Source organism: Pseudopodoces humilis, chromosome 22 (assembly GCF_049639895.1).
Source record: "Pseudopodoces humilis isolate 2021_Gansu_Grassland_sample_001 chromosome 22, ASM4963989v1, whole genome shotgun sequence".
NCBI lineage: Eukaryota > Metazoa > Chordata > Aves > Passeriformes > Paridae > Pseudopodoces > Pseudopodoces humilis.
In genome coordinates, this window is record NC_142221.1 from 9901944 (window position 1) to 9916285 (window position 14342).

Genomic DNA, 14342 nt, shown 5'->3' on the forward strand with positions numbered 1-14342 from the left:
AGGGAGGGTTCTCCAGCGCTGGAGTGCACACAGACCATGACAGAGTCCATGTCACACACAGCTGTCCCCAGGCAGAGCTGCCGCAGCGTGCCCTTTAGAGGTGCTGCCTAAGTGGGAATGTCGGTGTGGAGAACAAGCCCACAGCCCGTGTTTTACCCCGCTTTACTGAACCGAGGCACCGGGAAAGCCGCGATCCCGAAAGGGCACTGCAGGTGAGAAGGGCGGAGCGGCCCCCCCGAGCCCGGCCCGGCCGAGCCGCGCATCCCCCGCTCCAGGGACGCTCCGGGAGGCTCAGGACGCACCCGCAGCCGGGCTCGGGGGGACCCGGGCCGGGCAGGGACCCCGCAGCCCCCGCGGGAGGGGTGGGGGCCCCGCCGCAGCGCAGGGCCGGGCGGGGGTCCCGGGGGCGGGCGCGGGGCGGGCGCTGCGGCAGCGAGGGGCGGGCGGGGAGGGAGGAGCGGAGCGGGAGCTTCAGCACCGGGGAGAGCGCCCGGCCCAGCCCGCGGAGGCCGGGGCACGGCCCGGGGGGCACAGCCCGCAGAGCTCCGGGCACGGCCCGGGGGGCACAGCCCGGGTGACACGGCCCGGGTAACACGGCCCGGGGGGCACAGCCCGATGGGGCCCCGCTGAGCCGGGCGGGCGGCCCGAGGGGCGCGGGGGGCGCGGGGGGCCCGGCGGGCTCCGGGCCGCCCGTGGATGAGCACCATGCGGCTGCTGCTGCTCGCCCTCCTCTTCTCCTCGTCCTTCGCCCGCGCCGGCTGCGACCCGAAGATCGTCAATATCGGCGCGGTGCTGAGCACCAAGAAGCACGAGCAGATCTTCCGCGAGGCGGTGAACCAGGCCAACAAGCGGCACGGCACCTGGAAGCTCCAGCTCAACGCCACCTCCGTCACCCACAAGCCCAACGCCATCCAGATGGCCCTGTCCGTCTGCGAGGACCTCATCTCCGGCCAGGTACCCCGGGACGGCGACCCCCTCCCCATCCCCTCCCCATCCCCATCCCCAGCCCCGAGCGGGACCCGAGCCGCGGCCACCCCGGCCCCGAGCCTCGGGGTGCGGGTCCTGCCCGGGCCCGGGGAGCACTGCCCGCATTGCAGCCTTTATGTAAGCGAGGAGTGCTGTGCGCTCCGGGCACCCCCGGGCACCCACAGACACCCACAGACACCCCCGGGTACAGCCGGGCACCCACAGACACCCCCGGGCACCCCCGAGTACCCACAGACACCCCCGGGTACCCCTGGGCATCCCCGGGCACCCACAGACACCCACAGACACCCCCGGGTACCCCTGGGCATCCCCGGGCACCCACAGACACCCACAGACACCCCCGGGTACCCCTGGGCATCCCCGGGCACCCACAGACACCACCGGGCACACACACACACCTCAGAGCACACACAAGCTCACACTCGCACCCCGGGCACACAGGGACACCCACACAGCTTTGGGGCACACACACAGAGACACACAGTGCACACACACACACACACAGAGACACACAGACACACACACACACACACAGAGACACACAGAGACACACACACAGAGACACACAGACAGAGACACACAGACACACAGACACACACACAGACACACACACACACACACAGAGACACACAGAGACACACACACAGAGACACACACACAGAGACACACACACACAGACACACAGACACACACACACACACACACACACACAGACACACAGACACACAGACACACACACACACAGACACACACACAGACACACACACACACACACCCCTGTGCACACACACACATCCCTGTGCACACACACATCCATGTGCACACACACACATCCCTGTACACACACACACATCCCTGTGCACACACACACATCCATGTGCACACACACACATCCATGTGCACACACACATCCCTGTGCACACACACATTCCATGTGCACACACACATCCCTGTGCACACACACACATCCATGAGCACACACACACATCCCTGTGCACACACACACATCCCTGTACACACACACATCCCTGCACACACACACATTCCATGTGCACACACACATCCCTGTGCACACACACATCCCTGTACACACACACACATCCCTGTACACACACACATCCCTGCACACACACACATTCCATGTGCACACACACACATCCCTGTGCACACACACATCCCTGTGCACACACACACATCCCTGTGCACACACACACATCCCTGTGCACACACACACATCCCTGTGCACACACACACATCCATGTGCACACACACACATCCATGAGCACACACACATTCCATGTGCACACACACACATCCATGTGCACACACACATCCCTGTACACACACACACATCCATGTGCACACACACACATCCATGAGCACACACACATTCCATGTGCACACACACACATCCATGTGCACACACACATCCCTGTACACACACACACATCCATGTGCACACACACACATCCATGAGCACACACACATTCCATGTGCACACACACACATCCATGTGCACACACACATCCCTGTACACACACACACATCCATGTGCACACACACACATCCATGAGCACACACACATCCCTGTGCACACACACATCCCTGTGCACACACACATTCCATGAGCACACACACATTCCATGAGCACACACACACATCCATGTGCACACACACACATCCCTGTGCACACACACACATCCCTGTGCACACACACATCCCTGTGCACACACACACATCCCTGTGCACACACACACATCCCTGTGCACACACACATCCCTGTGCACACACACATCCCTGTGCACACACACATCCCTGTGCACACACACACATCCCTGTGCACACACACATCCCTGTGCACACACACACATCCCTGTGCACACACACACATCCCTGTGCACACACACATCCCTGCACACACACACATTCCATGTGCACACACACATCCCTGTGCACACACACATCCCTGTACACACACACACATCCCTGTACACACACACATCCCTGCACACACACACATTCCATGTGCACACACACATCCATGTGCACACACACATCCATGTGCACACACACACATCCATGTGCACACACACACATCCCTGTGCACACACACACATCCATGTGCACACACACACATCCATGAGCACACACACATTCCATGTGCACACACACACATCCATGTGCACACACACATCCCTGTACACACACACACATCCATGTGCACACACACACATCCATGAGCACACACACATCCCTGTGCACACACACATCCCTGTGCACACACACATTCCATGTGCACACACACATTCCATGTGCACACACACACATTCCATGTGCACACACACATCCATGTGCACACACACATCCCTGTGCACACACACACATCCATGTGCACACACACATCCCTGTGCACACACACACATCCCTGTGCACACACACACATCCATGTGCACACACACATTCCATGAGCACACACACACATTCCATGTGCACACACACATTCCATGAGCACACACACACATCCCTGTGCACACACACATCCCTGTGCACACACACATTCCATGAGCACACACACACATCCATGTGCACACACACATTCCATGTGCACACACACATTCCATGAGCACACACACACATCCATGTGCACACACACATCCCTGTACACACACACATTCCATGAGCACACACACACATCCCTGTGCACACACACATCCCTGTGCACACACACACATTCCATGTGCACACAATCCCTACTGTGCAAACAGCGGCTCACACACAACACATCTGCACTTGTGCCAGCGTGCACAGCTGCTGTGACACATGGGCACACACATCTGTGTGTGTGGGGGGACCTGGCACACCCAGTGCCACACACACCGGGACGCGGGCACACAGACAGACACAGACACACAGACACACAGACACAGCGTGCACAGACACACACACAAACACACACAGCGCGCACATGCACTCACACTCGGTGTGCCCTGTGTATGACTGGCACATGAGCACAGAGCGATGCCCCCTCCCGTGTCCGGGGTCACACCCGAGGGTGCGTTCTGACCGCCAGTGCCGGTGGGTGCCCCGGGCCCGGCCCCTCCACCTGCCCCGCGTGTGCCGAGCCCGGCCGGGCACCCCCAGCCGGTCCCCGGGGGGCTCGAGGTGCGGACGGGCAGCTGCAGAGCCCGGTTCCCCAGCACAGCCCCGCACACGCCGAAGGTCCCCGAGGCACGGACACCCCCGGCACGGAGCCTCACCCGCCCCGGGGCGCAGAGAAACGCGTGTGCGCACCCAGGGCAGCCGGCCAGCGAGGGCAGGGGGCTGCAGCACAGCTGGAGCACAGCTGGAGCAGAGCTGGAGCAGAGCTGACACCTTCGCAGCTCAGCTTCCCGGTGTGGAGGTGTAGGACAGCTGGGGACATCCCTGCGGTGGTGGCCGGGCCGGGCAGCGCGGGCTGTCCCCGCTGTCCCCGCTGTCCCCTGGCAGCAGGGGAGGCTCAGCGGGTCCGCACCGAGCCGCGGCTCCATCCGCCGCTCCGGGATGGCCTCGGGTCGCTCCGGGGCTCGGGGTGGCCGCTCGGTGCCGGCGCTCCCGGGCTGGCCCGGCCGCTGTGCCCGGAGCGCCGCAGCGGTGCCTCGGTCCCCGCTCGCTGCCGCCGTGCCCGGCCCGGGGCTGCGAGGCTCAGGAGGGGCTGGCAGCCCGCACACACAGCAAAATGGCTCCTGCCGGCGGCTGCCGAGCCCCGCAGCACAGCCCGATCCCCGCAGCACAGCCCGATCCCCGCAGCACAGCCCGATCCCCGCAGCACAGCCCGATCCCCGCAGCACAGCCCGATCCCCGCAGCACAGCCCGATCCCCGCAGCACAGCCCGATCCCCGCACAGTACGGCCCGAGCCCCGCACAGCACAGCCCGAGAACAGCACCAGCCCCGCCCGGCCCGGCCGCTGCCCCCCAGAGCCCTCCTGCCCCAGAGCAGACCCCCAGCCCTGCTGGCTGCCGGTCATCGCCCCCTGTGTTAGCGCTGGGCGCCTCCGCCCAGGGCATCCCCTCCTCCTGCATCCCCAGGACCTTCCCAACCTCCTCTCCAGCAATTTCTCCCCACTCCCACATAGGGCTGGTCTCCAGCCCGTTCCCCAGCTCCCTCTGCACCCTCAATTTGCTTCCAGTGCCAAGCAGGATCCTCCCTCTTCCCCCCAGGGCCCCTTCCCCGGGCAGGCTGCATCCTCCTCTCCTCTCCTGTCCGTCCCGCCCGGGCGCTGAGCACATCCTGGGGCTCGGGCAGATACTCGGAGAAGGAAGAGTTATTTCCTCCAGACATCCATGTCTTTGCTGATTCGCCCTAGCTGGAGACCTGTCACCAGCTGGGGACATTCCTTGTGCCGTGAAAGGACATCGGTGTGATAAAGGATCCCCAGGGATTAGCCAGCTCCTTCCTCTCCCTTTGACACAAAATAGGATCCTGCTGGAGACCAAAATCGCAGCTCTGCCATTACAGCAGAATTTTGCCGAGATCCTCGTTCCCCATTTTGGCACAGCTGGAATCCTTGGCTGAGGGCAGATGCCAGCTCCCACCCTCGGGCTGTGTCAGTACCCGGGGCCAGATGGCTGCTTCACCCCGCGCCTCCCGCTCCCACCACACTCCCAGCTGACCACTTTGTTCATAGCCATCCTCAGAGGGGAATTACAGCCGACTATTAAATGTGTGGTTAAAGAAATCGCATTACACAGTGTGACTGGAAGGGAGATGCTTCCCTTTAATCTGTAATCCATGAAGTTATTCGTTTAGGGAGCGGAGAGGTTGGGCACGGCATTGCACCCTGAGCAGAGCCATCGCCTCCAGCCGTGGCACAGCCCCCCCTGGCTCCCAGCACAGCCTTTGCTTCCCCAGTGCCGTTATCGTGTTAATGTGGGGCTGTTCAGCATTGCAGAAAAGAAAAGGGGAAAAAAATAATCGCACTTGATGGCCGATGCGCTGCCGTGAAATAATGTTTGTGTCGTGTATCCTGTCCTGCAGGTCTATGCAATATTAGTTAGTCACCCTCCTGCTCCCAACGATCACCTAACACCAACACCTGTATCATACACAGCTGGCTTCTACAGGATCCCTGTCATTGGTCTGACAACACGCATGTCTATATATTCTGATAAGGTAACTGATGCATGCTTCTGCTCTGGTACCTCATACATGTGCTGTAAATCAAGACTGCCCATCAGGAGGGTTAATGATGTCTGCACTCTGTGTCTGTCTGTCCATCCTCTGCAGCCCAGCCTGCAGCTCCCTCTCTCTCTCTCTCTCTCCTGAATTCCAGGGTACATAATTTTTTTGCAGCTGCCACTGTTGACCTACATAGTGCCGGATGATTTCTGCAGCGCTGCTCTGCCAGGCAGGGCAAAGGCACGAGCTGGCTCCTGCTCTCTGCTGACAGCCAGGGGGTCCTGGGGGTCTGGGGAGGGACAGAAGATCCTGGTAGAGCTGTACATTGGGCAGGAGCTCTCTGGGGCTCGGAGGGTGTTTGGTTGCATCCACTCCTCTGGGTTTGTGGGGTATTGGTAGGGGAGACATCAGAATACCCTGAGGCTTCACATGACATTCAGTCTGGTCAGCACTCAAGCCAGGGGTTCAGATTCCGGTGTCTCAGCTGTCCCTGTGGGAACACAGAGACTTCCAGGCTGGATGAGGTTCTGCCATGGGCAGGCAGTGCCTGGCCCTCAGCTCACAGCCCGTTTGGCAAACACCTAAAGCTTTAGTAACAGCAAAAGGAGGAGCTGAGCAGAGCCAGGCCTTCCAAATGCCATTGCAGGATTTCATCCAGGCACACGAGCTCTGTGGGTGAGATCGAGCCTGCTTCGAAGCACAAATCGGCCTTTGCTTGGAAAATGTGAATATTCAAAAATGTAAATGTTCAGTGCAAAAATAGTCACTCCACCTACATGCTAAATGAAGTCAAATTTCAGGAGGAGGAGCAGAGGCTCCCGAAGAGGCAGCAGAGCACTGCTTGGCTGGAGGAGCAGCAGGGTTTGGCTTCTCCCAGCAGGGAAGCCGTGGCAGGGAGGTCAGCAAAGCAAGACCAGGGCAGTGGTGGTGATGGTGGCTGCCAGGGCTGGGGACCTGCACACCCTGGCGGGGTCCCACCAGGCACAGCTGTAGATGGAAAGGGATGGCAGCAGAGCTGGCAGCAAGTGTGCAGGGGGGATTTGCTCTTTGCTGCTCTGGGGAGGAGATAGATCTGACAGGAATGTCCCTGAGAGGGTCCTTGTCACAGAGCCCACGATGGCAGGGAGAGGGGACCCTGCTCCTCATCTCTGTTCCATCTCTGCAGGGCTGTGCCCAGCAAAGCAGCTGCTGCTGCCCACAGCCCACCTGTGCTGTCCAGCCTGGGGCTGGCCTGCAGTGCTCACCCCGAGGGGCTGGCTCTGTCCTCTGCTTCTGCCAGTCCCGTCCTTTTTAAAACATCTTTTCTGCAAAGCAGCGTCACAAAGCCCACCTGGCTCACTCAGGGCTGGAGGAGAGACCCGTGGCTGCAGTGGTGGCCCAGTGTGCTGGAGATGCCCTCTCTGGAATATCTGGGGTGTTGAGCAGGTTCAGGGCTGTGGGGTACACTTGCCTGGCAGAAACTGGGCAGGGAACCCAGGCTGCCCACCCCAACACCCTCAGAGCACCCCTGCCTGGCTGGCACCATGCTCAGCCCCCTGCCCACCGGGGCTCAGAGCTCTCAGAGGAACAGGGACTTGCAGCAGGACATGGGGCAAAGGCAGGCACTGGGGAGAGGAGCAGAGGATGTCTGGGCAGTGGAGAGGACAGCAAAGGTGGGAGCGGGGTGGGGGACAGAGGGGTGGAGCAGGGATGGGGCAGTGGAAGGTTCTGAACACCCCATGCAGGACAGGCTGGCTCCTGACACAGGGACACTCAGCTGTTCCCTTTTTGGTTTCCAGCTTGCTTTCTTTTTTGTTTTAATTCAGGAAATTATATCTTTCAGCTTAGTTTCTATGGAAACAAGCTTGTAGGATCACTTTGTATGTACGCCCCTAATTGGTTTAGGAGCCATCAGACAATTTGGGTTGGATTTCACTGGGGGCTGAAGTTGGGTTAATTATGGTCCTCTCAAGGCTGCCAGGGGGAGGAAAGGTGTGGACCTCAGCAGGGACAGCTTTGCCCAGTACCTTTTGATGCTCTCAGAGCATCTTCAGTCAAGCACAGTGGTCCATGAGCTGTAGCCAGTCTTTCAGCAGAGATACCTGAAGGAAGTGAGTTTTATGCTCACAGTACCCAATAATTTGTTCCAGAATTAATATTGCAGTCATCAGGCAGAGCACTCTGGCTTGGCCTCCATGTGCACCTTGTGAAATGACGAGCTGTTCCTTCACTGAGAGCCTCACATCACCCAGCACAGTCCTGGCTGCCCAGGGAGGGCTCTCTGGAATCCCAATCCCCTTGAGTGAGGTCAGCAGGGAACTGGAGGAGAGAGGGAGTCCCAAGGTAAAGGCAGCAGAGTAGTTCCCATCACTGTGGTGTCCATTGCTATGCAGAGCCCTCCAGGGACATCTCCTGGACTGGGCATTGCAAAAATCCCCCTCTGACTTCCCATGCTGGGCCCCTCAGTGCTCCTGTCCCCCGAGGGTCATTGGGGTGTTTATATCTCCTGTGCATCTGCTGGAAAAACGAGATGACACTGACATCTTGGCACCATGGAAAATGTGAGATGACAGAGTGTGAGAGCAGAGCCTGGGGGAATGCACAGCTCGGGAGGCAGGAGGCTCTGTGCTGCTCAGCACCAGACCTCTCCCACATGAGGGGCTGGAGGGACACCCTGGCTGAGCCCCTCACCACCCCACAGCAGATTATCACAGCAGAGGATCAGGAGATAAATTCATAAATGAAGAGATCTGCTCTGCTGCTGGAAGAGTGGGAAAATGGAGTTTAGACATCCTGGAATTGAAGAGCTTTTTCAGTTCCAGCACCTTGCCCTGGTAGTTGAAGTGAGTCTGTCTCTCCAGCCAGGGGATGGCTTTTCCCTCTGGTTCCTGCTGGCAGTGGAACCATTCCAGGTCCTCACGGGGCTTGTTCACCAAAAAGGGGTTCGTGCTCTGGTCTCACTGGCAGTGGGTGCTCAGCAGGAGCCCTGTCAGGCAGGGTGGGAAGGGGCAGCTGGGGACACAAGTGGCTCTTGTTGGCCAAGGTCAGGGTCAGTTCTCCTCCACCGGCCCCACAGGTGATGACTGGAGAGGCTGCTTGGTGCAGCACAGGGGTGTTTGCCCTGGGACAGGGGAGCACAGCCCCCAGCAGGGCAGCCTGGAATGTGCAAGAGCAGACCAGGGTAGAGGAGAGATGCTCTGATGGAGCCCCCCCGTCCCAGCAGATCCCCACGGGCTCTCAGATTCCAGCTGGGAGCAGGACAGAGCAGCCCCGCAGTGGCCCTGCCCCATCCCTCCTGCACTGCAGGGAAAGGCAGAGAGGGCACTTTAGTCTGAGCTTCCCCTCCTTCTGTCCCCAAAATCCCTCCCTGCACTCGTCTGAGCTATCTCAATTATCTCAGCTCCCTCCCACAGCCACAGCTGTCGTGTGGGGCAGTGGGCAGGCTCCTTCCATGCAGACACTGGCCAACACTTCTTTCCCATGCCCAGCTGGTGAATTTTACCAAATCTTCAGGAGCTTTGCAGATTGGGATCTCTGTCAATCTCTTTGAAGTTTCCCAGGCAGCTCAGCCGGGGAGTGCATTGCTAGAAGGGGAACTGACCCCACTGCCACAGGTGATGAAGCAAAAGCACATTGCTGCCTTCAGCCTGTAGGAAAAATCACTCCCCAGCCATGGGCTCTGAGTTGGGTGAGCCCCAGGGCAGACAGAAGTGAAGGAGGTGACAAACCCTTCACTCACAAGGCCCTGATGTGACACACAGGCACTGCCATGGCCCCCAGCCGTGCCCTTTCCCCTGTGGATAAAATCTCCATGCAAAGGCACCCCCAGGCTGCTGCAGGCTGTGCACAGTTCCAGCAGCCCAGTTCCCTGCAGGGATGGCTGCACTCCCTTTCTTACTCACTCTCCCTCCCTCCTGCCTTCTGCAGGTACAGGCTGACAGCTGTGAGTGCACTCTGCTTTCACACACACACACACACACGATCTACCCAAAGAGCTCCTCTTTGTATCAAATCTTCAATCAAATATCTGCAGTTCTCAAGTCCTGACCCCACACTGAATCATCACAGACTGGTTTGGGTTGGAAGGAGCTTTAAATCCCATCCAGTTAAACCAAGTTGCCCCCCAAAAACCTGGCAGTAATTTTTCCCTCTTTAAGAAAGAGGGAAAAAGAAGAAAGCCATGATTGGTTTAAACACCATTTTTTCAAGCTGGTTGGGAAGATAGAAAGTAATTGGATGCAATATATGGAAGTTGCAAAGAGTTTTTTTCATTTCAAAAAGGGATTGAAAGAATTTTTATAGAATTTTGATGTTTCTAACCTGTGTTTCTCTGATTTCTTTTTTTAATATTGGCCCTTCTGTTATTTTTTCAGCTCTTTTCTCTCTTCTGATTTTTTTTCTCATTTCCCATTTCCCATTTCCAGTTTCACTTTCCCTGGATTTCCTTAAAGCAATTGAAAATGCCCAGGGGTTAAAAATTCAGAATGTTTGGACCCAGATGGTGTGCCCCTGGCAGTGTGCAGCAGTACCTGGGAATTCCTGGCCATCTCTGCAGACTCCAGAGAGATCTCGAGCACTGTGTTGGTTTAACACCATGTTAATCCCTATGGGGTTTTTCCCAACCCCACAGGCCAGTGCTGGTTTAGTGGGGTGAGCTGCTCTCCTGTAGCTGTGATGTTTGTATCAGTCATACTCTCAGAGCCTTGTTGAGGCTCTCCTGGTTTGTTTTCTCATCTGACTGAACATCCACCCTTCTCCTCAGTGTCTCACACTCAGGAAATGTTCCCAGTGCTGTGGTGGCTTTGCTGTTCCCCATTCCCGTGGCTTGGGCTGGGGCAGGAGCAGGGAGCCCTGGGCAGAGCAGGGAGTTTAAGTTTACATCCTTTTCTGCACATTTCCTGGTCTGGTTTGATGTTAGCACCGTGTTGAGTGTGAGGAAGAGGGTTTATTTGCTGTGTCTGTCCCTCCTGTGTGTGTCCACGGGGGACAGGATGCCTTTTCCTTCCAAGTGTGTATCACTTTGGCCTATTCAGGACATTTCTGACCCATTCTGTGTCTGGCCTCTGGATGAGCAGCTCTGGACAAGCCCTTTTTGGTGCAGACAACCATCTCAGCCTTAGAGGAGGGAATATTATGGTGCTTTATTTTTGTCCTCTCCAGTTCTGGCTCCTGCCTGCCTCCAGCACGTAGCTGGGCTGTCAAGGAGGGTCCATGCTGAGCATGAGCACTTTCACTTCCTAATATTTGACTCTAGGGCTTTTTGGACAAGCTGCATTTGTTTGAAAGCTCTCTGCCAGCTCCAGCTTTTGGTCTGATTGCTCCCCTAAGAGCGCTGTACTTAATTAGGCTGGAATTGCTATTGCACAATCAGCCATCCATAACGATGCCTTTAACCGAATCAGAGAGGTTTAAATCAGGCTGGGGCACGGCTCCAGAGCTGCCTCCTCTGCCTGCTGCTGCTGCAGAACAGGCTGACCCAGAAACAGCCAGGGACCGTGTTATAAAACTGCCTTTCTCAACTTCTCCCATGGCAAATGACGAACACACAGCTGCCTGTACCTGCCTCTTGCTTTCTGGAAGGGAATCCTTTTGCTTTTTGATGTCCATAAAAAAATTAATTGTTTAATTAATAATGGTAATTATTCAAAAGGTCAGGAGGCAAGGCTATGCTTGCACTGAACACTGCTGGTCATTCATGGCTCGACAGGCCTTTCTTCTCTGTGCATTTATGGACCAGGAAGCAGAAGCCCCTCTTTGCTCTGCTTTAACCACAGAGAGGTACAAAATCATACCCAGGGTTTGCTTCCCAGCCAGAAGGAAGGCTGCAGGTCCCAGAGGTTAGCTCGAGGTGTGCACCCCAAAATGGCTTTGTGATCCCAGCCCTGTCCCTGCAAATGTGGCTGACACCCCCACAGTCTGTGTTGAGCTCTTGTTCTCCCTTGCAGAGCATCCACCTGTCCTTTTTGCGCACGGTCCCACCTTACTCTCACCAGGCCAACGTCTGGTTTGAGATGATGAGAGTCTTCAACTGGAACCACGTCATTCTGATAGTCAGCGACGACCACGAGGGTCGTGCTGCACAAAAGAAGCTGGAGACCCTCCTGGAGGAGAAAGAGTCCAAGGTCAGTTCCTGAACATTGTCTTGTAGCTTTGTTTAAGCAACAACAAAACTAGAAGTCTTGGGCTGTTGTATGTATGTAGATTTCTGTATGTAAAACACCTTTTCTTTCCATTGTAACATGGCTAACATGCTTAAAGCATCAACAGTGTCTGACTAGTACCTGACAGAACTTTGTACTTTATTCATTTCACTTGCTTTGCCATGGTCAAAATCTCCTACATGTAAATCGACTACAAAATGAAGGGAAGGATAACCTGGAGCTCTGCAAATGCCTTGCCCAAGTTTCCCAGCCAAGGAGAGGACCAGTCGCTCAGCTTAGGGAAGCAGCTGCCCCACTGCAGCCACCCCGGGGCCAGGCAGACCCAGCAGTGCCAAAGCCACCCCGAAAAGCAGCTTCTGAATTGGCTACTGGGGCTCAGCTGAGTGCTTAGGAGGGGCAGGGCAGGGCTGGAGTGACCCTCTCGGTAGAGCCCGTTCCCATCTCCATCGAAGCACATGCCAAACGCTGCTTGCCCGGCACCCCATGCTGTCACAGGGTGGGACAGGGACCTTGCACCGGCTCTCAGGGCCAGCAGGAGCAGGGAGGGAGGCAGGGCAGGGCCCCGAGGCGCAGGAGGACAAAGCACAGACCTGCGGCATGGAGGGAAAGTGAACAAGTGTTCAAGACAAGCAGAGAAGGAAAGCACAGGAAGCTGTTTGGCTGCAATCTGCAAGGCAAGGAGCCACCTCCTGTCCTATGGGGTGGAGTCCCAGCACGTCTTCTCTCCTGGGCAGGGTGAGGTCCCCTTCCATTGGGCAGAGCCCGAGTTCATCCAAGTCTCCAGCAGCATCAGCACAGGCACCCATTCGGGGATGTTCCCTCCTGGATCACAGCCAGGGACCCCAACCTGCAGCTGCTGGACCTTTGGCAGTCTCAGCTCTTGAGGAGACGTGGCCACAGATTCTTCTTGTGGTTGGAGTTGGTGGCTGAGCTGAGAGATGGGACCCTGTGACTGCTCTTTGTCACCCTCCTGGAGTAAAAACTGCTGCAGGGGTGCAGGCTGGCACAAGCCACACTGACCTGCAGACTCCTGATTTTGGCAGTGATTTTTAAGAAGTTCCATCCTTGCTGCATCTCAGGCTGTCACAAGGCACTGATGTTCCACAGAGGGACCCTCCTGCCTCCAAAGGCAGCTCCCCACTGGGTGACAGCAGGACGGTGTTTTCCTCCAAAGCCTCTTCCTGCACAAAGCCCTTCATCCAGGGAGAGCCACTGTCCGTCCCTCATCCCTCCTCTTGAACTGCACTTTCTGTTTTCCTGTAGCTCCTGTGCATCCCATTTTGCTGTTCCCTCTCGTGCCTCCGCTCCTGTTTGCCCCATGTGGTGCTCCCAGGCACAGGGTGCATTTCTTCTTCAGCCTGTCCACCCTGCAGGAAAGCCTTTGAGATCTGGAGCTTGAAATCTGGGCAGGGAGGGTCTGTCCTCAGACCTTCCCTGTGTTTGCACTGCATCTACTGCATGTCTTGGTGTTCTCTGGCAGCCCCTGGGCTGCTGCAGACGCTCGGGCCACTCTCCAGCCTGGGGCACCTGCTCTGCCTTGTCTTCTCCCTGGGGTGTGCCACTGCTTCTTGTTTCTGTTTCCTTTGAGGAAAGGTCAGGCAGACTGGTCTGACCGGTCCTGCAGGTGGCAGATACCCCACTGGGGCTTTCCTGTCCTCCTCCACCTCTTCCTCCAGTCTCTTTTCTGATCACTGATGTGCTGACTCTTTCCGTGCCATCAAGTTGTGCCATGGGCTCCTCCCCAGCCTCTCCAAGGGCAGGCTGTGCCCTGGGGAGGGAGCAGGCAGGATTCCTGATCTCAACCTCTTCAAGGCTCAGATCACAGCCCCTGAGGACCTGGAGGACCTGCTCAGGCTCAGAGACTCACCCGCCCACCTGAGCTCTTGTTTTGGGGCATGGCTATGCCCCAGGGTCGGTGCCAGCCCCGTGTGCCATGCAGGCACCACTGCAGCTGCAGCAGCACCCCGAGCTCAGCGCTCAGGCCGTGCTGGCCAGCCCAGAGTGCCCCATGTGCTGGCCTTGTGCCTGGCTCTCAGCCTGGAGCTGCTGCTCCACCCAGC

At 57.4% G+C, this 14342-nt stretch overlaps 1 protein-coding gene across 16 annotated transcripts in view; it reads left to right on the plus strand.

Annotated features, from left to right (window-relative positions):
- The first annotated feature begins 603 nt into the window (after positions 1 to 603).
- GRIN1 (glutamate ionotropic receptor NMDA type subunit 1) overlaps positions 604 to 14342 on the plus strand; it is a 38408-nt gene continuing 24669 nt past the window's right edge. For 9 of the 16 annotated variants that reach the window (XM_088066011.1, XM_088066013.1, XM_005527149.2 and 6 more), the window contains exons 1-3: positions 605 to 954; positions 6002 to 6136; positions 12067 to 12243. In XM_088066011.1, coding sequence (XP_087922137.1) covers positions 697 to 954; positions 6002 to 6136; positions 12067 to 12243 — 570 coding nt within the window. In that variant the 5' untranslated portion in view covers positions 605 to 696. Of the gene's footprint in view, positions 955 to 6001; positions 6137 to 12066; positions 12244 to 14342 lie in introns of all 16 variants that reach the window. The other 7 variants (XR_015774401.1, XM_088066006.1, XM_088066007.1 and 4 more) reach the window with 2 other exon arrangements.